General features: G+C 36.5%; 1 protein-coding gene across 3 annotated transcripts in view; it reads left to right on the top strand.

Moving 5' to 3' along the window:
* The first annotated feature begins 887 nt into the window (after window positions 1-887).
* Window positions 888-27,790, top strand: part of LOC140504854 (NACHT, LRR and PYD domains-containing protein 14-like) — a 38,204-nt gene continuing 11,301 nt past the window's right edge. The window contains exons 1-7 of one of the 3 annotated variants that reach the window (XM_072610221.1): window positions 888-1,743; window positions 6,247-6,315; window positions 10,996-12,634; window positions 14,860-15,030; window positions 19,533-19,703; window positions 21,397-21,567; window positions 27,224-27,334. In XM_072610221.1, coding sequence (XP_072466322.1) covers window positions 1,461-1,743; window positions 6,247-6,315; window positions 10,996-12,634; window positions 14,860-15,030; window positions 19,533-19,703; window positions 21,397-21,567; window positions 27,224-27,334 — 2,615 coding nt within the window. In that variant the 5' untranslated portion in view covers window positions 888-1,460. Of the gene's footprint in view, window positions 1,744-6,246; window positions 6,316-9,943; window positions 10,181-10,995; window positions 12,635-14,859; window positions 15,031-19,532; window positions 19,704-21,396; window positions 21,568-27,163; window positions 27,335-27,790 lie in introns of those variants that run through there. The other 2 variants (XM_072610220.1, XM_072610222.1) reach the window with 2 other exon arrangements.

Below are 27,790 nucleotides of genomic sequence, written 5' to 3'. Positions count from 1 at the left end.
GTTTTTGATCCACCCTCTTATCTGCTTCTAGTTTATGATAGTTCATCCTATTCATATTCACAGTTTTGATTGCTACCTGTGTATTGCCCTTCATCCTGGTTCTTCCTCCTATTTGTCCTCTTTCTGCTTTTACACTTTCCCTCCTTACCAGTATTTTGCTTCTGTCTACCACCATCCCTGATCTGTCCTCCTTATGTCAGTGCCCACCCCCACTCCCTTTATTTAATCTTCTTTGTTCCTATTTCCCTGTCAGGTAAGATCGATTTCTGTATTCAAAAAATTGTTTATATTATAATTTATTGTATGACATCTTTATTGCATTATCTATTTATTCTATCTTTGAGCCAATACTGATGAGAGTAAAGTTCAAGTGATGCTCTTGCTCACCCTCTCATCTTCCCTTCTACTGTAATAGGTCTTTGTCATCTCTTCCATGTACATGATAGAATTGAATGTGGAGACTTGAGGCAGGGAGATCAATTAAGAGGCTGCTGATACAATCTAGGCAAGAAGAAAACTTCACTTGCTATAGTCGAGATTGGATAACTCCAATTTTGTGAGAAGTTATTGAGACTTCCTTCAACTATGTTTAGTGACTTGTGAGTAGAAGCAGAGATGATGGGAGTAATTTAGCACTCATGTTTGGCAAGAGAAGACCAGCAGTAGGACAAGAGAACAAGGGATTAATGACATCTTTGTGGGCAAAGAGATACTACCTAGATACTAGTACAGTTAAGTCAATTTAGAACTTTTAAAACCAGTTATATATTCAAGAGTGATACATCAGTAAAAACCTGGAAGGTGACATTCTAGAGTCACGTTTTGCTAATTTTTTTGTTGATGCTTTTTATTTTAACATAACATTAATTTCCAAATATATCCTTCTATGTTCTATCCCAAATCTTTGAGATATTTCTGAATAAAGATGGAAAATGGAAGAAAGATTTATAACATCTGTTCTTAATCTGGGGTCTCTGAACTTTTTTTTGATAATTATTTCTCAACATAATTGAATTTCTTTGCTAAACTTGGATATTGTATTTTATGCCCTCAAAAACATTACCAAGACAAAGGATCTACAAATTTATCCAGATTACCAAAGGGATCTATAATTAAAAGGGGGGGGGGAAGAGGCCCTGGTTAGAGCCTAGAGTAAGGTCAGTATTTGGATTAGGGTGAGAATCCAGGACAAATGTAGAATATAATGGTCAGAAAAGGTCAACTCTGAGATCTGCTGAGGAAGATATTTGGGGAATGGTTGGAGAGGGGGTTGATTTGTGGGAAAGAATAATTGTGGGGAAATATTAAAAGAGGAAGATCAGCTACACAAGCTTGAGGTGAGGTGTCCTTGGGATGTCCATGTAAAGAAAGTTCAGCACTGATGGCAAGGGAGAAGCCTCACCCTGAGCAGGTCCAAGGAAGGGCCATAGAACATCCTCTCTTTTAGAACTAATCTTTTCATGTGCCAATCTGGCTTGTTGACAGAAATGTCTTGGAATGGTAGCTGCAGGCTGGTCCAGTACTTTGAGAACCTGACAGTCGAAGAAATGAAGAAATTCAAGTTGTTCCTTTCAGACTCTCTTCCCCGAGGGCTCATGGAAAATGCTGATCGTACAGACCTGGCCATGTTAATGGTTGATCATTATGGGCAGCAGGAAGCATGGGATGTGGCTGTCAATATTTGGGAGAAGATGGGCTTAACACAGGTGTGGAAGGAAGCTAGGGCAGAAGACCCACTGATCTGTAAGTATAGTCAGAAGCTTAGAGCTATTGAAAATCTACTTTGTTCTTTACTTATCCATCTTCCTTATCATCTAACCATTGCTCTCCTTTTTCAATATTCCCCTCTTTCCTCTTTCTCCTCTCTCCTGTCCCTTTCCTGTCCCATATCCCTTTTCTGTATTTCCCCTATTCTTCATTTCCTTCTTTTCTGTTTCCTTTCCTCTTTATCTTAATCTCCCTTTTCCTCTGCCTACTTTGTCTTCTCAATATTGTCTTGGTCTCTCCTCTTCTTGCCAGTCACCCTAACCACTGCCTTGATTTTTCCCCTGTAGTCTCTTCTTTCTTACATTTCTCTCCTTTCCTTCTGTGTTTACTTCTTCACAAAATCATTTTTGTGAAACCACTTAGTCTAAACTATACATGAATGAGAATTTTCTCTATGACTTACCTGAGAAGTAATGATCCACTTTTTTCTTCCATAAAGGAAACAAACACCCAGCATGCTCCTCATGTATCTCATTCTATGTCTTCCTTTTGTGGATCTCTAAATGGTTAAAGAACTGGCTGTCCTTGTTCAATTTCTTTTTCTTCTCAATTGAAGGCACATGGTGGTGAGTTTTATTCTCCAGTACACTAGAAACAGAACAAACTCTGTCCCTACACAATTTGGAACTTCTTGAGGTTGGTTTGGAGAGAAACATTTTCATTTTGAGAATTCATATAAGAGGTCTCTGTAAGAGAATCTGAGTACATCCTCAAAGTGGAATGATGGAGAAAGGCATTAACAATGAAGTAAGCAGATAGATTCATGGGAGGCATAGAGGGTATGAAAAAATCTGGGAAGAGAAGAAGTCCTCTTGGCATCAGTGGGAACAAAAAATGACTAGTCAATATTTTTTCATCATTGACTAATAATACTGACATATTTATATAGGATGTCCCAGAAGTCTAAGTATAGTCTTAAGTTACCACAGGTTAAAGCTGCACTAGGACATTAATGTATATGATTTTATGTTTTACAAAGCATTTTGGTCCCAATATTCCTATAAGGTTGGCACTGGCTTGCTTACAATCACAAAGCTAGCAAATGGTAGGACTGGCACTGAAACCCAGGTTTCCTGATTTCAGATACAATGATGTTGGCACCATAATATATTGCCTTATTCTGGGGAGGTGTATGTGGGTGAGGTAGGGAAAATATACAAAATTGAAAAACACATGGTTGCCTCTTCAATCCATTCTTCATAAAACTATACCAACCAACTTCCAAGTCTTCTGAATGACTTGGGTTCAATGTATTTATTTTTATTCCCTACCTCTTAACTAAAAATTCTTGCTAAATTGTCTGCTTTATGATGTCAGTGGCCATTCCAGAAAGATGAAAGACAACTTGTATAAAATATATGTTTGACACCAAATTCATTGCAACAAAATTTTGGAATACAAGTTTGGTATCACAGAAAAACCCAGGGATGCACTTACACATTGGGTCTTCAGGCACTTGTGTACAGATAAGGCACAGGGTAAGTTTATCACAATTTAAAGTTCTTGGAGGTAGAAAGTAAACATTCAGGAAAAGACTGAGCTTCTAGATCACCAAGCTGTCTCACACAGCCTCAGCATAGATGGAGCCATAAAAGAATGTTGTGAGACTCAAAGGAGAAAATGCATATAAAGCAATTGGCAAACCTTAAAACACTATACAAATACTTGATGGTGGTGATGAGGATGCCTACATTCACCAGGTCTGCGGTCTGAAGTCTTCCCCAAGTCTTCTACTGAACTCCTGCTGACCAACAGAGAAATAATGTGGTCTTCTGGAAAATATTTAAGAACAAGATGTGGAATGGTGGTTCACCATAGGCACACATTTTTAAGTGTAATCTGAATTGTTGACATTTTCTTAAATCTATATTATCAACAAAACAATAATTCATGCATTATAAGCCTTTATTGCTTACTGAAGTATAAATGCTTATATTGGAGAGCCAGCTTGACCTACCTCCAGAATGTCCCTGGCACTGGGGAATGACAGGGAGCAGTTATAATACATGAGGTTGGTTGGATTTACCTGTACAGAAAGGGAAGGGAAGAGAATGGCTCTCATTTCCTCTCCTCCCAAGTCACAGTCATTCAGCAAAGCAGATTACAAGGCAGATTCATAGTATGTGTCTAGATCATCCCAATAAGGAACAATAACCTTTGTATATTTTCAAACACAAAGGCAGCTAGGTTGGCTATCAATGACATGGGCAGAATTGAGATTACCTTATTTGGACCTCTCCTTCTGAAGCCCCTTCCCCCCAACCACAGCCATGATATGTGATTCAAGTCACAAGACAAAGGTTCTCAGGTGATGGGAGTTGCTAATAATAGTTTAAAATGATGAAGCTTGACCTTTTAAGGTTAATCAATTTTTTTTTTCCTTCTTGAAAGTGGGTGATAGGTGGCTTTACAAGGGTAGAAGTAATTACAAAACAAAAGCTTGACCTTTAGGCAAGTTTCTCCAGGATGAGGGTGGTGGGTGAAGTTTACAAGGGGAAGGAACTGTAGCATGTTAATATTTAATCTAGCTTTATTAAGTCTCAAAATAAATTTTCATTTTATAAATCACATAGGACTTTTCTTATTTGGCTGGTCTTCCTTCAAGTACTTTTACTAGAAGAGAGAAAAATAGAATAAATTTTCATATATGAAAGATAATATGTTTAGAAAATCTAATGGTTTTTAAACAAGTGTTTTCAGTAGTTACTTTAATACTAAAAGGAGACTGTGTATCAATTGACCCAAATTTTTTGTTATAATTTTGTTATTGTTCAATCATTTTCAGTCAAGTCTGATTCTTTGTAACCCCATTTTGGGTTTTCTTTGCAGATGGAGTGGTTTGCCGTTTCCTTCTCTAGCTCATTTTACCAATGAAACTGAGGCAAACAGGGTTAATTGACTTGCCCAGGGTGACAGTGCTAGTACATTTCTGAAACCAGATTTGAACTCTGAAAGATGAGTACACCCAGCCCTCTCCACTCTCCCACTAGCTGCCCCATCATAATTTTACTTTGAAATTGAAAAAAGTTATTGTTATCTTTATTTTCTTCATCTTATGGTGAAAAATGCAGTGATAAAAATGATATTACTCGATCCTTCTCGGTATTTTTCAATTCTGATCCTTCTATTAATTGGAGAAGACAAGACATGGTAATTCATGATAACTACACCATGGCTTTTCCACTGTTGTTTTTAAGAGAAGAGAGAGTTTCAACCTGAAAAGGATTTTCCGGTATTGACAGAGGCTTGTGAAACTGCTTCCATGGAAAAGTTACTAATAGAACACTCTCAGCCTACTGTCAGAGATTTGAGTCCTCATGCAATATGCTGTGTTTAACTAATTAATAAAATACTGTTCCAGGATTTAGTGAGTTTAGAACTTGAAAGAGGTTGTTATTTGCTTGGTTAGGTGGGAGAATGTAAGAAGATCTATGACTTGAAAACAGAAGAAATCGGAAATATTGGGAAGAACACAGGGAAGCTTTCTTTTGGTTTTGTAACTTTTACTCGTCTCACATTCTTTCTTTAGGACTAAAACTTTAGTTCATATAGGACAATACGCTCAGAAATTTCTAAGTTCTACAGTAGCGATTTTCAACAGTGGAGCAGCATGAAGCTCATTGTATATGAGATTGGTTGAGCTGGAAAATATGAGTTGGTCAATAAGTTTTAATTACATATCCAACTTTTCCACTTCCACATTATTCAAAAAAATCTTCACTGACTTCCTGTTATCTCTAGATTACAGGGGTTTTTTACCTGAGGTCTTTGAATTTAAAAATAAATAAATGTTAGTAACTATATTTCAATATAATTCATTAAACTTTGTAATTCTATGTATTTTATCATTTAAAAACATTATTCTGAGAATGGGTCCATAGGTTTCACTAGTGTGCCAAAGCACTCATGAATAAAAGAGAAAAACAAAATATAAAGAGTCTCTGTTCTAGAATAACATGCAATCTCCTTTTTTTTTTGACATTTAAAAGCTTTTGAAACCTCGTTTCAACCTACTTCCCAGACTTATTTCATGTTACTCCCTCTTTACATAACATACATTTCAGTCAAACTGGTCTATTTGCTGTTTCTCAAACTCAGTATTCCGTCTGCTTTCCTTATACCTTTACATAGGCTGTCACATAATTCTAAGATCCATTACCTGCTTCCCACCAAATTTTAAATTTCTCATTTCCTTCATAACAATCCTGAGAGATTGGTACTCAACAGATAACTCTGGCAAAAGTTAACCTTTTTGGGTCTTAGACCCCTTTGGCAGTCTGATGAAGCTGATGGACTCCTTCTCAGAATCCTGTTTTTAAAAGCATAAAACACACATAAAACACATAAGTGCCTTATGCTTTCCAAAGGTGGGACCACAACCTTTGTCCATGTTACCCCCAGGGTAAGGGGATAGATAATGAATCATATATTAAAATCATATATTATATATAACCTCAACATGTATTATATGTATTGTAGATGCTGCTGAAACTCTCAAACAAGGTGAACAGGGACTATTGAAGAGTAAGGATGCGTTGCCAGAATCAGGTTTGTTGTGTGAGGAGTTCTTTGGTGGGGAGTGGGGGGAAGGGGCACAGGCATATACATGAAATGATCGGAAATTCCTTAGAGTCCTCATCTCCCTAGGCAATTCTCCTCCACTGACAATCTATCTCACCTGCTATGCCTAAGAGACTCGTCAACAATTCAGCAATTCCAAGACTCTTAGCGTCAAAAGCACACCAAAATTAATGTGTCTAGAGTCATTAATAAGAAATATTTTCATATGTTCACTTGTGTGTGTGTGTGTGTATGTGTGGGGATAAATGAGGAGTGAGCAATGATGAGCAGCACAGAGAGCATTCTGACTGTTAATGGAGTTACCAGAGGAGAGGGGAGGTTCTGAACCTTGGCCCTATAGAAGCTGGAAACTATAATACACCCCTGGGGTGATAGCTCAAGGATAATTGTGCTGATGAATGCCAGTAGTAAAGATCTGAAGTAAGTTACATGGATAGTAGAATCTCTGGAGAGAATGTACACTTTCCCAGGGAACAAGGATATTCCTTCAAAGGTGGTGCCCAAGAACTAGGTTCCGTTTGTACCATAATAATTATGCTTTTGAATATGCCTTAGTTCTAGATGTCCTATGAGTCAACCAAAAGATTCTTTGCAATCATGTAGGGCTTTCCCTCTAGGAACACACAATTAGTTCCCAGCTCTTTCATCATCTTCATCTTGTTGACAGTGTGTATGGGGAAGTGTAGTCTCTATCAGGAAATTTTTTTTTTTTTATCTCTGAGAATCACACTGATAGAGAAAGGCCATACCAAAGCCAAGGAATAGATTACATAAGGAAATAAATGCTTGGGTTAGATGATGAATATTCCACTATTAAAAAAAATAATATATTTGTATGTGTATAGATACATACATACATAATATACACATACAAACTTACCTGTGTATATGTATGTGTGTATATGTGTATGTATGTATAAACACACAGACACACAGAAATACATATTCAAGATTATATCCCACTTAATGAAATCACACAATCTGAGTTATAACAGAAACCAAATGCCTTTGAGTCAAGGAAGCATTTATTAAGAAAGTGCTATATGCCAGGCACTATGCTAATGTTGGGGACGCAAGAACAAAAATGATACAGTTTCTACCTTTAAGGAATTTACATTTTATTGAGAGAGGTGACATGTACATATGCAATTTTATATATACATATACACACACTTGCATAGATAAACTTGTGCTGTGTGTAGCTATATATATGTATACACATTTCATAAATGCTTACACACAATAATTATAAGACAGTCTGGTAGGTTAAGATATAGCTGGGGACATCAGAAAGGAGTCTTATAGAAGATTAAACTCTTCGAAATTCTGGTTTCCTTCAAAATGGCAGAGGTGAGGAAGGAATACATTCCACCAGTGTTGTACAGCCAGTACAACATCTCGTAGATAGGACATACAGTGTCGTGTGTGAATAGCAAGCTCCATTTGATCTAGGAGGAGAATAATATATAACAAGCCTAGAAAGCTAAATTGGAACCAGATTATGAAAGATTTTAGGAATGAAACAGAAGAGTTCATATTTTATCCTAGAGTCAATAGGAAGCCACTCTATTTTATTGAGTTCAGCAATGACACTTCCAGACCTTTACTTTAGGGGGAATTGTGCTTTAATAACTGTTGAAGATGAATTGGAGTGAGGAGAGATTTAAATCAAGGAAATCAGTTAAGAGACTATTTTTATAATACAGGTGAGAGGTAATAAAAGTTGAAGCCAGGATGGTAGCTGTGTGAGTAGAAAAAAGGAGACAGATGTGAATGATGATATAGAGGTAGAACTTAACACAAAACAATTAAATAAAATGTTTTGGCTAATGACTGAATGAATGAGGTGAGAGAGAGGAAAAGGTTAGGGGTAATTCTAAGGTTTTAAACCTAACTAGAACCAGAAATTTAGGAAACAACAAGGAAGTTTTCCAGCAAGGGAACGTAACTTATATAAGGGGAAAACTCCTCAAAGAAACAAAAGGACAAAACTTACATAGATTTCAAATTAGGCATGAGGTTAATTGGGTATGGGGTGCCTCTGTATTGGACATAACTTGTTGCACGATGCTTGCAGTATATGAACAAGGGATATAGTATCCCTTTTTTGGAAAAGGCTTCCTGCTGGAGCTAATAACAAGAAAAGCTCTTCTTCAGGTTAGTTATCTTGAAATCTCAATGTATTGTTAAGGATGTATGTGCAGCTGCTTTAACTATTTTTAGGATAGGATTATACAGTATAATGACCATGCTCCCACCAGATTAAAATCAGCATAACATTTATTGTGCAGATAAGAACAATATAAAGCAGTATTAAAGAAATATAGAAATATGCTGTAAGGATAAAGCCTAACAAAATAATACAAATATTTATATGCATCGCCAAACCAGAAAGTACCTATATCTGTGTTCATATGCTGGGGAGTCCCTTGACTGCAACTCCAAAAGGCCAGCTGGAAAAATCCCTAGCGAAGGGTCCTTTGCATACATGAGACTCCAAAGAATAGGGAAACTTCTCCAAGTTATATCAAGTTTTAAACCAAAAAAGGTATTAAGTCAATTAACCAACTTGATGGCAGAGTCTTACTTGATTTAGATTAATTAACTACACTGGATGTGTTACATCTCTGGACTGGGCCAGAGTCCAAAGGAACAAAACACCTGTGATTGACATGGCAAGATGTCTGTGTTCAAAAGGTCACAGGATTGAGTCCATTTCTTCCTAGAAGGGTCGCCAACACTTCCAGGAAGAGGAATCAGCCAAGGGCAGTTTGATTTTTCAGTCTTGGGAACCAGAGCCTGTGTTCCAAAGGGAAAGAACAACACATATATTCATGTAGGCCTATGAATATACAGGGAAGATCTGTAATATTTCATTAACCCTTTATCCACCCTAATGGATGAGACTATTTCAGACATTTGCTGTTTCATCAGAAAGAAATAGAACTAGAGACAAAATGGAGTTGCTTTGGTTTTCTCAGCTGCCCACACACAACAAAAAGTAAGAAAGTTTAGTTGAGAAGCTAAAAGATGACTAAAAGATGATGAGTTCTGTTTTAGATTTGTTGAACTTAAGTTGTCTGCAGAATATTCTATTGGAAATGTTTACTAGTCAACTTGAGATATCGGAGAAGATTAGAGATGACTATACATACATACATATGTACATGCATATAGAGGCAAGCATGAATAAATGTGTAGCTCTATCGATATAGACATAGATCAGGATGTCATCAACACTGGATGTATAAAACCATAAAAACTGATTGGGTCACCTAAGGAAGATAATGGAGAAAGAAAAGAGGAAAGAGGACAAAACTTTGGGGATACAGTCTTAGTTAGGGGGCATGGCATGGATTGAAAGTCAGTCAAGAAGGAGAACCAAGGGAGAGTATGAAAACCTGGAGAGGAGAGAGTATCTGGAGAGAAGGTAGTGAACAATGTCACATGCTTCACTGAGGCTGAAAAAGGATGAGAAATTTAGAAAAAATAATTTAATTTTATAATTAGTTTTAATAATTTATGATTTTATTTTAATTTATATTTAAGAATTAATATTAAATTTAATAATTAACAGATCATTGATAACTTTGGAAAAGGTGATTTCAGTTGAGTGATAAGGTCAGAAACTAGATTATTAAAGGTTTGAGAAATGAGTGAGAAAAATTGGAAATAGGTGTAGATGTCTTTTCCTTTGAAAAGGAGGAGACTAATAGCTTGAAGGAATTGTAGGGTCTTAATATGAGGTTGCTTTGTCTTTAGGGTGGCGAGTGTATTTGTGGTACCATGGAAGAACTCAGGAGATAGAGACTGAAGATAAGAGAGATGTGTGGTAATTATGGGAGCAACCTGCACTCATTTAACATAAATATGTATTCCTCATAATCATGAATTGGTTCAGGTGGCCCTGGTACAACCCATTACCAAATTGCAATACCAGAAATGTCTCAGTGTCACCATAAAAAAAAAAAGGGTCTTTGCTTTTGCAAAGTTTTCAAGAGTCCATTAAAAAAAGTGATGAGAAAATGGTCATTTGTAATATGCAAATAAATAGTCGAAATAATGAGAAAAGAAAAAAATGTGACTTAAAATAAGAAATGAAGTAAATTTGGATTTGGATACCACAGCTTATTTGTTTTTAATTTGAGAAAGCGTTATTAATGCCTTTCGATTTTGGATCAATCATTTTTGGAAACCCAATCTCCATCCTCACTCCAGACACAGACCTCCCTTATATAACAAAGAACAACAATTAAGACAAAATACCATATAAAGTGACTGTGTACAACGATGTCCAAAATATTCTGATGTGGTAGTTCCCCACTTCTCATCAAAAGGCAGATAAGTTTCCTTATCTGTTCTTTGAATTTGTCATTGGATTTTCACTTACTCAAACTTTCTTTTAGTGAGTTTTTCATTTACATTATTGTGGTCATGTATACAGAAAATTTCAAAATAATAATGAAATTTAAATCTCACAGGCTTTTCAAAATGCAATGCAAATTTTTATTTTATTCTTTGAAGTTCCTATCTATGATGCCTGTTAACTTGGTATCACTCTTTCAAATACCACATTTTCAGTCTCTCCATTTCCCCGCCCTGAATGCCACAGTTCTTGGTTAATTTTGATCCCTATCACTGATTTAGGTAACAAAATGAAGTACAGAAGGCGAATGAAAGAGAAGTTCCAGCTGCTGAGGGATAGGAACTCTCGTCCTGGAGAACATGCGAATTTACACCACCGATTCACACGGCTGCTTCTTCTCCAGGAATATCGTCACAGGGAACAGAAAGAGCATGAGCTCTTGGCCAGCGGATGGCAACATGCTGAGATAATGAAGCAGAGAGGGCAGTTTTTAGTAGTGACGGCTTTATTCGATCCTGATGAGAAGACAGGAGTTTGCCCACAGACAGTTGTTCTTCAGGGGCCTGCTGGGATTGGGAAAACAACCTTGGCCAGAAAGGTGATGCTGGATTGGGCAGAGGGAAACCTCTTCCAGGATAGGTTCCACTATGTTTTCTATATCAGTTGCAGAGAAATGAATCAATTGGTGAAAAGAGAAATAAGTTTAGCAGATTTGATTGCTAATGATTGGCCTGGCTCACAGGTTCCCATGACTGAGATTATGTCCTGTCCAGAACAATTACTATTCATCATTGATGGTTTGGATGAACTGAAATTCCCTTGTGATGAGCACAGATATGATCTCTGTAAAGACTGGAAGCGGCGGTGGCCAGTGCACGTCCTCCTGAGCAGTTTACTGAGGAAATCCATGCTTCCCGAAGCCTCTTTATTAATCACTACAAGACTAACTGCTCTGGGGAAATTTAATTCAGTATTAGAGACTCCACGCCATGTGGAGATCCTGGGATTCTCTGAGGAGGAGAGAAAGGAGTATTTTTGTAGATTTTTCAGAGATGAGGATTTAGCCCAGAGGGCTTTTAGTTTGATTGAAGATAATGAAATCCTGTTCACCATGTGCTTTGTTCCACTGGTGACCTGGATTGTCTGTACTTGTCTGAAACAGCAGATGGAGAGAGGACAAGGTCTGTCACAAGTTTCCCAAACTGCCTCTGCTCTATACATGTGCTATCTTTCCAACTTATTCACCCCAGGTGAAAGAATATGTTCAAATCATACCTTGAGAGGTCTATGCCAGTTGGCAGCTGAAGGAATCTGGGGGAGGAAAATCCTGTTTGATGAAGAGGATCTCAGAAGGCACGGACTAGAGATAGCTGATGTCTCTGCCTTCCTAGACATGTACATATTTCAGAAAGATGATGGCTGTGAAAACTGCTACAGTTTCATTCACTTGAGTTTCCAAGAGTTTTTTGCTGCTGTGTTCTATGCATTGTGGGGCGAGAAGGTGGGAAGCAAGAGTCCTGTTGCTGCCCATGCAAAGGTCAAAGATATTTTAGAAAAGTGCCGAGAGACTGGCTCCAGCTCTGTGACACTAATTGTGCATTTCTTGTTTGGCTTCTTGAGAGCAGAGACAGCAAGAAAGCTTGAGGAATTATTCAGTTGCCAAATGTCACAGGACATAAAACTGGAGTTACTGCAGTGGGTACATTCAGAAATTGAACGGTGCCAAAAATTTTCCCTTCCTGGGCAACTTCTAGAATTAATGTCCTTTTTATATGAGACTCAAGATGAAGGGTTTTTGGCAATGGCAATGCATCACATCCAGGACATTACTTTAAATATTCGAACCAAGATGCAGTTCTTAATTTTAGCTTTCTGCCTTAAGTATGGCCATGAGGTATGCAGAATTCGCCTGGCTATAAAGTAAGTAGACAAAATTTCTTCCCCCCTTCTCTCTCTCCCTCTCTCTCTCTCTTTCTCTCTCTCTCTCCTCTTCCTCCTCCTCCACTTTCTCTTCCTCCTCATCCTCGCCTCCCTTTTCCTCTCCTTTTCCCTCCTTTCACCTCCTCTCCTCTTCTCTCAACCTCCTCCTCATTCCTCTAGAAGAGTAGTTGAGTCCTAAGAAATGGATGTAGTGCTCTCTTCTCATCTGCTTAAATGATTTTATGATTTCATTGATTTGGATGATCCCTCTAATGATGTAAATTACACCTTATATATGCCTTCCTTTATTATGTGACATGTCCTCCTTTCCATGAGCCAGAGGAGATCTGATGACACTCTGAGTGTCTTCTTCAATTTGTCATAATATTGAAAAGATGCCAGAGGAGTTCTCAACCTGTCATCTATTATCTCTTTTCCTATCCATGTGACCAACTGATCTTATTTTTAGATCACCCATTTCCCTGATGATGCATTTTTTTCATTTGCTTGAAGTTTGTCACTGCTTATATGTTATAGCCTATTCACATTCATAATGAGCTTTCTGTGCGATGAACAGAGCTGGGAGAGAAATGAAGGGTGATAGGCAATTATTCTATATGTGAAAGTGTATGTCTCACTCTGCTTCTTGAGTTCATCATTTTTCCACTTGTCATTCATCAGCTTAGCTCCCATTTATCTGTCAGTCCTCTTTTTTTCCAGAGGCAGTATGTTTCAGTGACTCTTCTCAAGTTCACAGTTAAACAATTCAACTAAATTAATAAAAATATAGTAAAATTGAGAAATCATTAGTCACTTATATCATACTATGAGGCATTTAAAACATGTCTGAACTCTTAATTCCTACTTAAATCCAACCTCTCAAGAGAACATTTTTATATTTTTCAGTCACTCAAGGTGAGAAAGGCAACTAGGAAGTTGGTTATCTTCTCATACCACTGGTACATTTGGGGGAGGGGATAGGGTGAGTAGAAGAGTCAGTGGCATCACTTAATTCCTGAGCAGTTTTATAGGATCATTGAACTAGAATGCCATGGAGCCCAAACCTCATTTTACAAATATGGTTAAGCAGCTTACCCCATGATCACAGGAAAAGTGTCATGTAGGATTTGAACCCGGTTCCTCTGACCCCAAAGGCAGTGCTCTTCCCATTATTCTATACTCCAGTTTGTCATCTCTTTTCCCTTTCACTTCTCAAGATAGTGTGTGCTCACTGCTACACTCCATGCACTTCAAATGGCTTTTATTTTTTTGCTGACCCATGCCTTCCAGTTATACAATGTTCTGGCCCCTTACCTCTGCTATCCACTCTGGGTTCTAGACTTGATCACTTGTATTTTTTCATGTTATAAAGTCAGAGGTTGTTTCATTATGATGATTCTCATTGTCTGTCACAGGATCCCTCACACTGTAAAGCCTTAAAAAATATTTTTTGAATTGAATATTAAAAGTGGACCCAGAAATGAATAGGAGACTATTTTACTTTTTTCTCCTTGCTTACAATTCTCTCTCCTACCACTACCCTACTATTTTTACACACTTCTTTTTTTCTTTAAACTCTTCCTCCTATACCCACCCCTCTTGCACACAATCACACACACATACACACAGACACACCACACACACACAGAGTGACTGATCATTTCCTCTTACCATTAGCTGGGTCGAGGAATAATCTATTTGTGTCTGATTGTTCAAAAGGAAACTAATTGTTATGTAGAAGAGGGGAGAGCTAAAAAAAGAGTGAGAGGCTAAGCTTTCCTATAGGAAAGAGGAGGTGAAAAATACAGGTAGTTCTGGAAGCAGGGCAAGGTTTTGGGTGAAAGTGCCTTAATTCTGTCATTGTTAGCATTTTTTATGTTCCCAGATCACCTTACCTATCTTTGACTTAGGGATCTGGGCGTTAAAATCCCAGGAAAAGTGTTTAAGATGGCTATTGGATAAGGAGTAAATTACACCAGCCTCTAACATGTTTATCTATGCATTCAGTATTTTAGCATATTAGTTTATCTATACATTTAGTGAAAATAAAGCTTTAAAGATGAAAAGTTCCTGAAAAATATACCTCGTGTGTGTGTGGGGGGCAGTTATATCAGTTATACCACTTGATACTGGTGATATTGGGAAGTTGTATGTGTTGGTTATGTGTATATGAGCTGCATGATTTCCTTAGTATCAGTAAAATATCTCCATTCTCTCTCCTACAGGCTGAGACGTTTCCATCTTTCTCCCTTTACTTGGAGAGAGCTATTTTCTGTGATCAGCAGAAATCAGAATCTGAGAGAGCTGGATCTCAGTAGTAGTCACCTTGGAGATTCATCCATGATTATACTTTGTTCAGAACTGAAACATCCAGACTGCACACTACAGAAACTCAGGTCAGTTTTAATTAGTTGCCAGTCTGGAGAAATTTGTTTTGAGGATTGGAGAAGATGAAGTGAAGGGCTAAGTTTCAGCTGCTAAAAAATGAAAAAGAAGAGAAAATTAGAATAGAATTAAACAAAGGAGGGAGGGAAAGGAGAGGTATGTAGAGAAACAAGTACAAAAGGAATAATATAATATTAAATGTTAATTATTAATAATAAAAGATATTAGAGATTATCCAGTGCTACTCTATCACTTTAAAGACATGGAAACTGATGCTTGGTAGCATGAAACTAAAGAACATTGGGACACTTTCAGTGTTAGAGTCAAGACAGTGGAGTAGAAGAAGCACTTAGCCAATAGTCTCCTTCAAACAACTTTACTATAATGCCTTACATAGAATTCTGGAGTTGTAGAGCTAACAAAAGGCAAGAATGAGACATCCTTCCCATCCAACACAGCATAGGAGATTGGAAGGAAAGATTTGTGACAGGGTAGAGGCTGATCTAAAGCTCATGTGAATGTTTCATGAACGATGGGGCTAAGTAGCATGATGGAAGCAGTAGTAGCTTTAAGAACTCTCAATCCAGAGATGGTAAGGGGCCTGGGAAACCAATCAGAAAGAGATTACAAGACCCCAATCCTAGAACTGGACATAATACTAGATACTGTTTGTCAACTCCATTGCCTATACCCACTTCTGGGTATAGATTCCAAGGTGGATAAGAATACTTTTGGTCACAAAAGATGAGAAAAAATAAGTAAAGAAATGAGAGTGAAGGAAGAAAATTATGAAAAGACAATGATTTAGTTTTTAAAAAAGCACAATCATGCTGGAAAAAAAGAATATCTTAAAAAAGAGAATTGACCACATTTAAAAAGAAGTACTAACCCTCAGTGAAGAAAATAATTCCTTAAATAGAAGAATTAGACAAATGGAAGAAGTGGTAGAAAGTTTCACTAAAGAAAATAATTCCTTAAAAATTGAAATTGGGCAAGCAGAAGGTAAAGACTCCATGAGACATTTAGAAACAATAAAATAAAACCAAAAGAATGAAACAAAGGAAAAAGAAATGTGAACTATCTCTTTAAAAAATCTCTTTGGTCAGTTGACCTGGAAAATAGATTGAGGAGAGATACTTTAAGAATTTTTGGACTACCTGAAAGTCATGATCTAAGAAAGATCTTATACATCATATATATATGTAAAGGAGAACTGCCCTGATATCCTAGAACCAAAGGTTAAAATGGAAATTGAAAGAATTCTCTGATCGCTTCCTGGAAGAGATCCCAAATGAAAATTCCCAGGAATATTATAGCCAACTTCCAGAGCTCTCAGGGCAAAGAGAAAATATTTGAAGCAACTAGAAAGAAATTATTCAAATATCATGAATCCACAATCAGAATCATGCATGATTTAGCAGCATCCACATTAAAAGAATGCAGGACTTGGAATATGATATTCTGGAAGGCAAGAGAGCTAGGTTACAACCAATAATCTACCCAGAAAAGCTGAGCATAATCCTTCAAGGTGAAGAAAAAGGATATTTAATGAAATAGATGAGTTTCAAGCATTCCTGATGAAAATGCCAGAGCAAAATAGACAATTTGATTCTTAAATACAAGACTCAAGCAAAGCATACAAAGATAAACATAAAAGAATAATCATAAGGGACTCTGTAAGATTAAATTGTTTACATTCTATAGAAGAAGACAATTCATCTAGCTTCTAAAAACATATTATTAGGCCAGTTAGAAGGATTCTACATAGAGGCACAGGGGTAAGTTAGTTATGATGCGAAAATATATCTTACATAATATATCTTACATCATATTTATATATATATATATCTTAGATAATATATCTTATATAATATATCTCACATAAAAAAAGGCATGCAAGGAAGAGTTTTACACTGAAGTAGAAAATGATGAGAAGGAGGACTGGCAATGTTTGAACCTCACTCTCATAAGAATTGATTCAAAGTGGTAAATGCACACACAAACACACACACACACTCAATTTGGCATAGAAATCTATCTTACCCAACAGGGAAGTAAGAGAAGAAAGGAATAAGAGAAGGAGGGGTTGAGAAAAATGGAGGGCAATGGTCAGAAGCAAAACAAATTTTACAGGAAGGACAGGATAAAAAGAGAGAAAGAAGGATAACAAAATAAAATAGAATGGAAGAAAGTAAGTAATCATTACTGGGAATGGGAATGGGATGAATTCACCCACAAAATGGAAGTAGATAACAGAATGAAGTAGAAATCAGAATCCAGCAATATGCTCTTTATAAGAAAGATACTTGAAGCACACACACACACAAACACACACAGACACACGCACACACTTAAAATAAGGGACTGGAGCAAAACCTATTATGCTTCAGCTGAAGTAAAAAAGAAGGCAGGAGTAGTGATCATGATCTCATATGAAGCAAAAACAAAATTTGACCTAATTAAAAGAGATATTCAGGAAAATTACATCTTGCTAAAAGGTACTACAGACAACAAAGAAATATTAACAATAAACATGCAACAAATGTCTTAGCATCCAAATTCTTAAAGGAAAAGTTAAATGAATTATAGAAAGAAATAGAGAGTAAAACTGTAATGGTGAGGGCCCTCAACTTTCCCTACTCAGAGCTACATAAATATAACCATAAAATAAATAAGAAAGAAGTTGAGGAGATGAATAGAGTTTTAGAAGCACTAGGTATGATCAGTCTCAGGGCCTAAAAACTCATAACCAAATGCAGAAAAGCAGAAATATTAAATGTACTGTTTGACCTTAATGAAAGAATTATATTCAATGAAAGACTGTAGAAGCATAGATTAAAAATTATTGGAAACTAAATAATATAATTTTAAAGAATTAATGCAGCAAAGAACAAATCATAGACATAAGCAATAATTTTATAAAAGAGAATGTCAATGAAGTAATACAGCAAAATTTTTGGGATATAGCAAAATAGTACCTGAAGAATTTTTTATATCTCAAAAGGCACACATCAAAAAAAGAGAGAAAAAACATATCAATGAATTGGGCTTGTAGCTTTCTTGCCTATCCCTAGGGATTAGATTATTCCACTAAATCCTTGGACCTACAACCCAAACATAAAAGGAATCTCCACCATAATAGCCCTGAGAAGTAATCCTTCCACCTTTGTTTGCAAATCTTTATGGAGAGGAAATTTATTACCTCTCAAAGCAGCCTATTCCACTTTTGTACAACTCTAATTGAAATATTATTAAATATTTTTGATAAAGGCTAATATCCAAGATGTACAGAAAACTACCAGAAATGAATGACCAGTGTCAATTCCTTATTCAATTCTCAGTTTTAAAAAGACATAGATTATTAACAACATATTAAAATTGCTCCAAATAATAAGTATAAATCAAAACAATTTTGAGGTTTTATCTCAGTCAAAAAATCTTCAAAAATTACAAAAGATGAAAGTAGTCAACATTAGAGGAGTTGTGGAAAGATGCGTATATTAATGGATTATTTGTGGGATTATCAAATGATCTAACCATTCTGGAAAACAATTTGAAATTATGCTAAGAAAGTGACTAAAAAGTTCATGACCTTGACCTAGAGATCTCACTGGTAGACATACTATAGGATTATAGGATCACATATCCCAAGGAGGTTAAAAATAAAGACAAGTCTCATATGTGCCAAAATATACATATCTTCATTTTTGTTGGAGTATCACGGAAATGAAAATAAAATAGATGTGATTACTTCGGCAAGGACTACAGAAGATGTGGTATGTATGTATGGCAATATTTTACTGTGTTGAAAGAAATGCCAAATATGATGAATCAGAGAAGCATAAAAAGACATTTTAACTGATGCATGACATTTGAATTTATTCTATAAGCAGAAGCAGTAAATTACACACACACACACACACACACACACACACACACACACACACATGACTTCAACAATGTTCAGACACAACTGAAACAACTGAGAAACAAAGGAAAGAGCAAAAAAATAATTAAGTAAAAGCTGTGAAATTATAGTGGCCAAGCTCAGTCCAAAAGAAACAATATGATAATCAACCTTCCTCTCTTCTTTGCAGAGGGGTAGGTTGGGAGATATGTCTGGGTGTGAAACTCTACATATTATTCTTAACTTTGTTGATGTGTTGGTTAGTTTTTGCTGAACTTTCCTCCTTTCTTTGTTATAAAGGATTGCTCTCTGTGAATTGAAGGGTGGAAGAATATATTGGGAAAAGTAGGTGATATAAAAAGAAAAGGTATCACGGAATTTTAAAATCAAAATTCCCACTTCTAGCCTTAATATCTTCCATAAGTAGGTCTAATTTACCTTTAAATAAATATTTAATGATTTATTCTGTTATAGGAACAAACCAGTTGATGAGTCTCTATGTGAGTCCAAGGGCTTAGTGGAGCAATCTTCTCCCCAGGTATAAGCAGAGAAGAAATGGTTCCAAGGAAACCATGGGATAATTTATCTTTGGTGTGTCTCTTACAGGTTGGATGATTGCCATCTCACTGCAGCTTGCTGTCAGGATCTCTCTTATGCTCTTGGGAGCAACCATCAACTGAAAAACTTGAATTTAAGTGTTAATTCTCTTGGGGATGATGGGATGAAGCTGCTGTGTGAGGCCTTAGGAAACCAGGATTGTAGCATACAGGAGCTAAGGTGAGTCTCTGAAAGATTTTCCTTGTGTACCACCCCTTGTGTGTTAGAAGATGTTCATCCCTCTGGGGGGCAATTCCAGTTTCTTAATCCAGCATCATCAGAGCATCAGAACATGGTGGGGAATATCTCTACATTTGACGAAGGTTGCCTTGATCTTTACTCCATAGGTCCATGGGTCCTATGACAATGACCTATGACACATGCGAATTCATACCATCATAAATTATAAGATTTCGAGCAGCAAGGTACCAAAGGAAATTGAGGCTTTAAGATTATTAAGCACATTTTCCAAGGTCACACCTTGTAAGTAACAGAGCTCAAGTCCTCTGACTCTGTACTTAGTTCTTCTCCTACAACATCATGATTTCCTACTCTTACCTTTGTGCAAAGTTTATCCTGTAACTGGTTAGACACACATTTCTCCTGAGGTGATGAGCAGTATAGGGAGGTAGAAGGAGAGGAAATATTTTGTGATATAAGGGAATTAATGGGATAAAGATGAGTTCTCTGCATTGGGCTTATAGAGTAAGTTTCTAATGAGGAAAGGATTCTATTGTTAAAGATCTCCTCCTAGGCTATTCCTGTACAAACTGTTCTGATTTCTAGCCCCAGTATAAGCACACATACTTTATGTATGTACCTCTCTTCCTGTGGACAAATAGAAAAAGGATGAGAGCTAGAGACTAATTACGACTTTTTCTCTTTGGGTATGGATATTCCTTGAAGAATGTGCTGGTGTCATCTCACAGTAACGGTGTCAGACAACTTGTTAGAGGGAGATTACAGGGACCCTTTGCTTACCCTGGGTGCAGGACTCTGTGGTATGGCCCATATGCAATTGTAGGCCCCAGTCCCAGGATGAGGAAGACTACTAGCACACTTGAGCATGGAGTCACAGTAAAACAGGGACCCTGCTTAAAGTTCTCACCTTTCATTATTAGGGAATTTAGAAGGAGTAATACATAAACAGAGGATATGGATGTGAGTTTACTATGATGGGATGGCATTTTTAAAAATAAAATTAGGTCTGAAAGTGTGATGCACTGGGAGAAGTGGGAAGAGAGATGTAGAATGAGGCACATTATCTCACATAAGGGGGACACAAAAGAACTTTTTACAGTGAAGGGGAAGACGGAAGGGGAGCAGACAATGTTTGAACCTTACTCTCACTGGATTTGGCTCAAAGAGGGAATAACATACATACTCACTTGGATATAGAAATCTATCTTACTCTACATGGAAGTAGGAAGGGAAGGGGATAAGAGTTCCCTCAATTGTAAAATGAGGATAGTAATGGCAACTATCTCACAGGATTGTTACAAAGATAAACGAGATATCTGTGAATCTCTTGGCATAGTGCCTGGCACATAGTAGGCACTTTCTTCTTCCTTCATTTTTTCCTTCCTTCCTGCTTTCCTTCCTTTCTTCTATCCTCCCTCTCTCCTTCCCTCCTTCCTTTCTTCTTCTCTTCCCTCTTTCCTTTCTTCCTCTCTTCCCTCTTTCCTTTCTCCTTTATTTCTTCCTTCCTGAAAAAGCATGACTGCTGACCTGAACAGGGGCATAAAGATGATTCTGTGGTTTAATGCACATATACTTTGTGTATGAACCTCTCTTCCCTTGGATAAATAGAAAAAGCATGGGATCTACAGACTAATGAGGACTTTTTCTCTTTGGATGTACATATTCCATGAAGAATGTTCTGGTGCCATCTCACAGACACTTGTTGTAAGGATCTGTCATCAACTCTCATTCAGAACCAGAACCTTCTGCATCTGGACCTGGCAGCCAATGTCCTGAAGGATGATGGAGTGAAGTTGTTGTGTGAGGCTTTGAAGCACCCATACTGTCAGCTTCAGATTTTGGTGTAAGTCAATTAACCACTCATGTATTTATTGTGTCAGGCAGTGCATTAGATTCTGAGGACACAAGTAGAAAGAGTAACATGATCCCTCCTGGCAATGACCTTCCAGTATAAGTCCTCCCATTTCCTCTGAAAGAGATTGTGGTTTTTGGGGGTTTTTTTTGGGGGGGAGTGAGGGTGGGGCAGAGTGTGGGTTAGAGAACTTGAAACAGCATCCTTAACAGAGAAAGGCATTTAGAAGCAGCCTTCTGTTTGTATCACCAGGCAGAGTCTCCTGGTCTCAGTGCAGAGGGTGTGTTGGAATTAGATACAACTCTGGGACTGAAGTCAGTAAGACCTGAGTTAAAATTGAACCTCAGATACACACAAATTGTATGACCCTCAGCAAGTCACCTAATCACTGACTCCCTCAGTTTCTTCATCTGTAAAAATGGAAATAATAATAGCACCTATCTCACAGAATCATTGTGAGGGCAAAATTAATATTTGTAAAATTCTTTACAAACCTTTAAGTTCTATATTCATGCTAGTTAGTAGTAGAAGTTGTAGTAATAACTGTAGTGTACTATAAAATATTAGTAATTATACTTAGGGGAATTTTGGGCAATGGATACTACTTCCAACCTTTTTGGTGTCACTAGGGCTGGAGACCTATTCTAATCCTTGTCCTTTACCTTTCCTTGTGGTTTGCCCTGGGTTCATTGTTCTGATATTGCTCCCCCATTAATAGAGAAACTAGGCTTCCAAAGCTCCAATTCTACTGCTCCCCACCTCATATTACTGAGTAACAATGACATTTATAACTTTAGTTTGATGCCCACCCTGCCCCCTCCCCCCAGTGTGGAGAATGGGGAGAGGGAAGAGAAGAGGTAATTAAACACACACATACACATACACACACACACACACACACACACACACATACAGAGAAAGACAGAGAGAGAGAGAGAGAGAGAGAGAGAGAGAGAGAGAGAGAGAGAGAGAGAGAGAGAGAGAGTACAAACATGAATACATAAATATAAAATAAGTTGTTTAGTTCCTATCCTGGGAGGTAATATTAAGCACTAAAAAATCATGTAATGATTACACTTGGTTGAGAGGTCTGCAAATCTCATTGGGGCACTTGGATGGCTATTCATTATCATAGCATGATCAATGGCAAGTGGGCTCTTGTCTTTCTGATGCTTCTTCCGTAAGGGAGACTCCCTTTTCAGTAGGTTTGTTGCTGCCTCTGACACTGTCTCCTACATTGACTGCTTCAGTAGTCAACATTCCCATTGCTTGGTGGCTTTAAAACTGCAACACATCCACCACAAATATTGCTATTTTTATCTGCTCAGACAGAGTTAATCATTATGGCTTCAGTTTTTCAATTATTTTTTTTTCCTTTTCTTTACACATATAGTGTACTAGGGTCCACATGTAGTGTGTCACTACCATTAATGATGAAAATAGATCTCTCTCTCTCTCTCTCTCTCTTTCTCTCTCTCTCTCCCTCTCTTGTTGGGGGGGTTCCTTGAGGTTAGAACTATTTTCATAAAAACACTAACATTTTATTTTTATAAGAATTCCACTGTTTTCTGTTAAATCAGATATTATAGAGTTTATTTTTCCAAAAAAACCCCCAAAAAACAAACCATGTAAAACTATGCCAATGATCTCACTATTTTTGTTTTTTGGAAAATATAGTTTTTTTTTATAAACAAATATTATTTTCACTAGCTATCCCCCATACCCTAAATTCTCTTCTTCCTTATCTCTACCTCCTGGCTTCCTGCAAGTCCAAGCTAATATTTAATTTTTTTCAGGAAGCTTTCTCAATCTAGTACATTCTCTCTGTTAATTATTTCCAATTTATAACGTAGATAGCTCATTTGTATTTAATTACTTTTGTTTCTCTTATATTAGACTTTGAGTTCCTTGGGAGTCAGACAGGTCTTGTCTTTCTGTTTCCTCAGTGGTTAGCACAATGCCTAGCACATAATAGGAATTTAATAATTATTTTAAATGGTATAATTGATTTGTTATTCTTAGTTTGAAGTAAATTAATAAATGCATGTTTTAAAATTTATCATTTTTAATTTCTAACAAGATAAATTTCAATAACCCTAAATCTACTTAAGGGTATTAAAGTGTCCTGAGCCCCAGAAGTTTGGGGACTGCTGTCTGAAATGTTGCAGTATCTTTAGTTTTATACGTTTCTTTTTCCCCCCTCAGAATTAGCACGGTATTTAAATGCGTTGTATTAGAGCTATCATAATTGCACATTATGTATTCTTTCATTTTATCCTTCCTTCTAATTTGATGCTGATTTTAGCTTTTGTTCTAAGCAGTTGATAGCCTGATCCCAGGTAGCAGATGATGAATTGACTCTCATATTGCTACGTTATTGAATCTATCTGTTTATTTTGTGTAATATCGTTTAATGCTTTCCACGTCTTGGACCTTCCTATTATTTTCTTGAAGAAAGTATATATAGATAGGAGAATTTTTTTAGGAATCTATATATTTTTGTGATCTTTCTTACTTCTGAAAAGTATTTTAATATATATATATATATACATTATATATAATATTATATGTATATGTAATTTTTTTGTACCATACTTCTTTGTATCCTAAATTTCATTGACAGCACAATATATCTAGATCTACATTTATAAGAAGTGTGCTCGCTCTAGAAAGAACAACACTCATTGTTGAATCCAGGAAAGCTCTTATTTTAATTTACATTCCTTGTGAATAGGTAAATCCCTAAAGGAACACACTTGCTAAGGCTAATACATGGCTGTTTATTTCCTGTTCCTGATTCAAATATCCTCCTCCCTTGTTCTCCACTGGCTACATGAAATTTCCTGAAGGGTCTATTTCATGTTCTCCTTGGTATGTTTCCCTGCTTTGTCATGTAACGCATATGCATTTAAATTAGCTATCTCTACATTGAGAGTGTGTTGTAGAATATTAAACAGCTTGTTAACTATGCCTACAAACTTCTGACCTTTTACTTGATCAGAAGCCTAGCTCTGCTAGGTCACAGCTCCAATTAGAACCAATCACCTCTTACTTACATACTCTTATCTCTCCTGTGGAAACAAAACTCCTTTTGTTTCTCACACATTGACTTAGACAGTTCTGCTATAACACATTTTGAAAACATAAATTTGTTCCAACATAATTGATACATTAGGGAACAATTTGAGTATAACTCAAATTAACTTTCATGTGATTTCATCAGAAAATTGTACCAAACTGAACTACAAAATGAAAACACACACACACACACACACACACACACACACTTGAATAGAAATTCTACTAGATACCTTAGTTAACTAAATGTTTTATCATGTAACATTGAATTACATCACAATAATTCATAAGTAGCAATCCTTCCTGTACCCATTTCCACAAGAAAATTGCAGGTCTTTTTTTCTAGGTAAAGCATCAAATGTATTGTATATCTTCTGATGCAGTAGGACCTGTGGAAATAAGAAAGCTAGTCTTCACTAATACAGTAAGACCTCTCTCTTTCCCTTCACCTTCTTCCAGAGTTGCCATCCATTACCTTCCTACCTCTCCATAGTAGCCATCAACCTTACCAATATAGGGTCCCATGTTAGTAGGGATTCAGACTGAGCAGTAGCCTGAGGCCCCTTACATCACTAATATTTATTGTAGTTTTTACGTACTTCTTAAGCACTTAACATGTATAAAACTATGCTGCCATTTTTATTAGATTCTTTATTTTGGATGTATAGCACTGAAGTTTTTGACTGTTGTATCCCTAACTCCATTTCCCCCTGATAAATCCTAAAATTTCTTTTTAGTCTTATGAGAGAAATATCTCCTTTCTAAATTAGGTAACTGCTACCAAATATCTATTTACCACAGTGAAGAAATTATGAAGTTAAAAACCTAGGTTTTTTATTATGCTCAAGCATAAGTTCAGGAATCAGAGAAAACCTGAGCCATTATAAGGATTCCAACAAGGCTCTTTATATGTAAAATTACATCAGTGTGACAGAGAAATAAATAATTTACATATTACAATCTCGTACATTCCTCTTAGGACTTAAACATTAGACAGAAGATAGAATCCATAATCCCATACTTCATTCAATGTCACACACACTGAAAAAGTTTAGTTAAAAAGAGTCTTTCATATAGCCCCTAAGTAAGCAGACTTCATAAAATAAACTTTATAGGTAAACTATGTCAAATTAGAGAATAAATTATGTTTGGAGGACTTATGGTAGAGTGGTTATAGAGAATGATTTACATGTCACCAAAGTATCAGGAATAATTGAGATTCTTTCTCTGACTTCACATATAAAAATATTTAAGGCTCTTAAGTAAATTTTCACATCCCATGGGACAGATTTTAGGCAGGTGAGGTTAATGTTAACCAAAAGATGCAGGAGGAATAAAAGAAAATTTAAAAAAAATTCTCATAATAATAGCATGATGATTTTTTCTAAGTAATGACTTTGGAAGATATTTTCAAATTACCTGTAGAATTTCTTTCCTTCCTCATCCTCTTCAACAGATGTTGGTAATAGCAGTTATTTTCATGGTGAACTGTTTCCTTAGGCTTGTTAAGAACACTATAAGGATAACCAAATATCCATGAAATGCTATTTCTTGTTGCTTTTGGGTGTATAATGAAAACACAGTCAACAAATCCTTTATTTGCCACCCTTGTGAATCATTCCATTTAACTGCAATTTCTTTATATTTTCTGGCTTCATGAAAAATATCAATAGGCATGATACCCCGTACTTGGAGTCTGTGCTGCTGGGGAGGCTGAAGCTAGTGGACTATTTGAGTTCAAGAGTTCTGAATCGCAGTAGGGCTAAAGCTAAGTCTGACACCTATATATATGGTGAGCCTTTGAGAGTGAAGAGCCAGTAAGCTGTTTCAGTAGGGTTAAACCAACTTTGGTCAGAAAAAACCAAAACAAAACACTACAGGTTAAATCAAGTCTATGAATGGCAGCTGTGCTTCCAAGATAGACAGTTTCAAAACAAATAAACAAATTTAAGGAAAAAAAATAAGGGATTATTTCTATCATAGTGTCAAAAGGTCATAAATTTAGAACTGGAAGGAACCGCAAAAGTCATTCAGTCAAATATTCTCATTGTACAGATAAGAAAACTATTTAACAACTGCCTAGCTGTTGGAAAATAGTCCCACATTTAATATTCAAAGGTTAAATTCACATTTGCAAAAATACTATGTGATTCACGATACAATCTCTTCTCTCTTTTACCACTCTAACACATTACTTTGGAAGTAGAGGGGAGATTGATAGGAATGGGAACTATTTTATAAGTTTATCTATTTCATACATCACCATGATCAAAGCAATTATCACGTAGTGGCCAATATTATACTTTTGCTTTGTCTGGATCTCAACATGAGATGGTAAACATTAAACAGTAAAGGGAGGGATTCTAAAGTCTGGAGGGAAAGGAGATAGACCATCAGTTTGATGCTACGTGAAATGGCTCTAAGAGAAAATCCTTTTCCAATACACACAAGAAAATAATGAATCATAGATGTAGATAAAATCATGGAACACTTTGGCTGTTTCTTATAGGTTGTGGAAATGTCATCTCACCTCTGTTTCTTGTGAATATCTCTCCTGTGCTCTCATCAGCAACCAAAGTCTGACCCTTTTGGATTTGAGTGGGAATAACCTTGGTGACTATGGGATAAAGCTTCTATGTGAGGCCTTGGGAAACCAGTATTGTAGTGTAAATTCACTGATGTAAGTGCTCATGAATTTCTTTCATTCACTTTTTCTATTCATTCATAATGCTACTCCATCTAATAAATAAACTGCCAAATGCTCCACAAAAACAAAGATAAATAGTGTATAATTCCTTTCCTCAAAGAATTTGCAATGGACTAGGACTAAGCAGGATAGGACTATTGAAAATAATAGAAATTAGTATGTATTGCATTCTAATGCAAATGCATGAGGAATAATAATTACTGGGAGAACAGATTAGGGAGAGATTACTAAAAAACTGGTTCAAATAGATTGACAGATGAATTGGTTTAGGAAATGCAGAAGGATGGGCAGGATGTCAATAGGATGAGGAAGAGAACATTATCAGTACAGTGAAGCAGAGTGAGCAAGAGAGAGACAGAGGTGGAAGAGCACTGGGCTTGTTTAGAGAATGTATTGGGTATGTGTAGGAACAATTTTATAACTAATTGG

Source organism: Notamacropus eugenii, chromosome 5, assembly GCF_028372415.1.
Source record: "Notamacropus eugenii isolate mMacEug1 chromosome 5, mMacEug1.pri_v2, whole genome shotgun sequence".
Lineage (NCBI taxonomy): Eukaryota > Metazoa > Chordata > Mammalia > Diprotodontia > Macropodidae > Notamacropus > Notamacropus eugenii.
The sequence above is the reverse complement of the archived record's forward strand: the minus strand, read 5'-3'. Positions and strand labels throughout refer to the sequence as shown.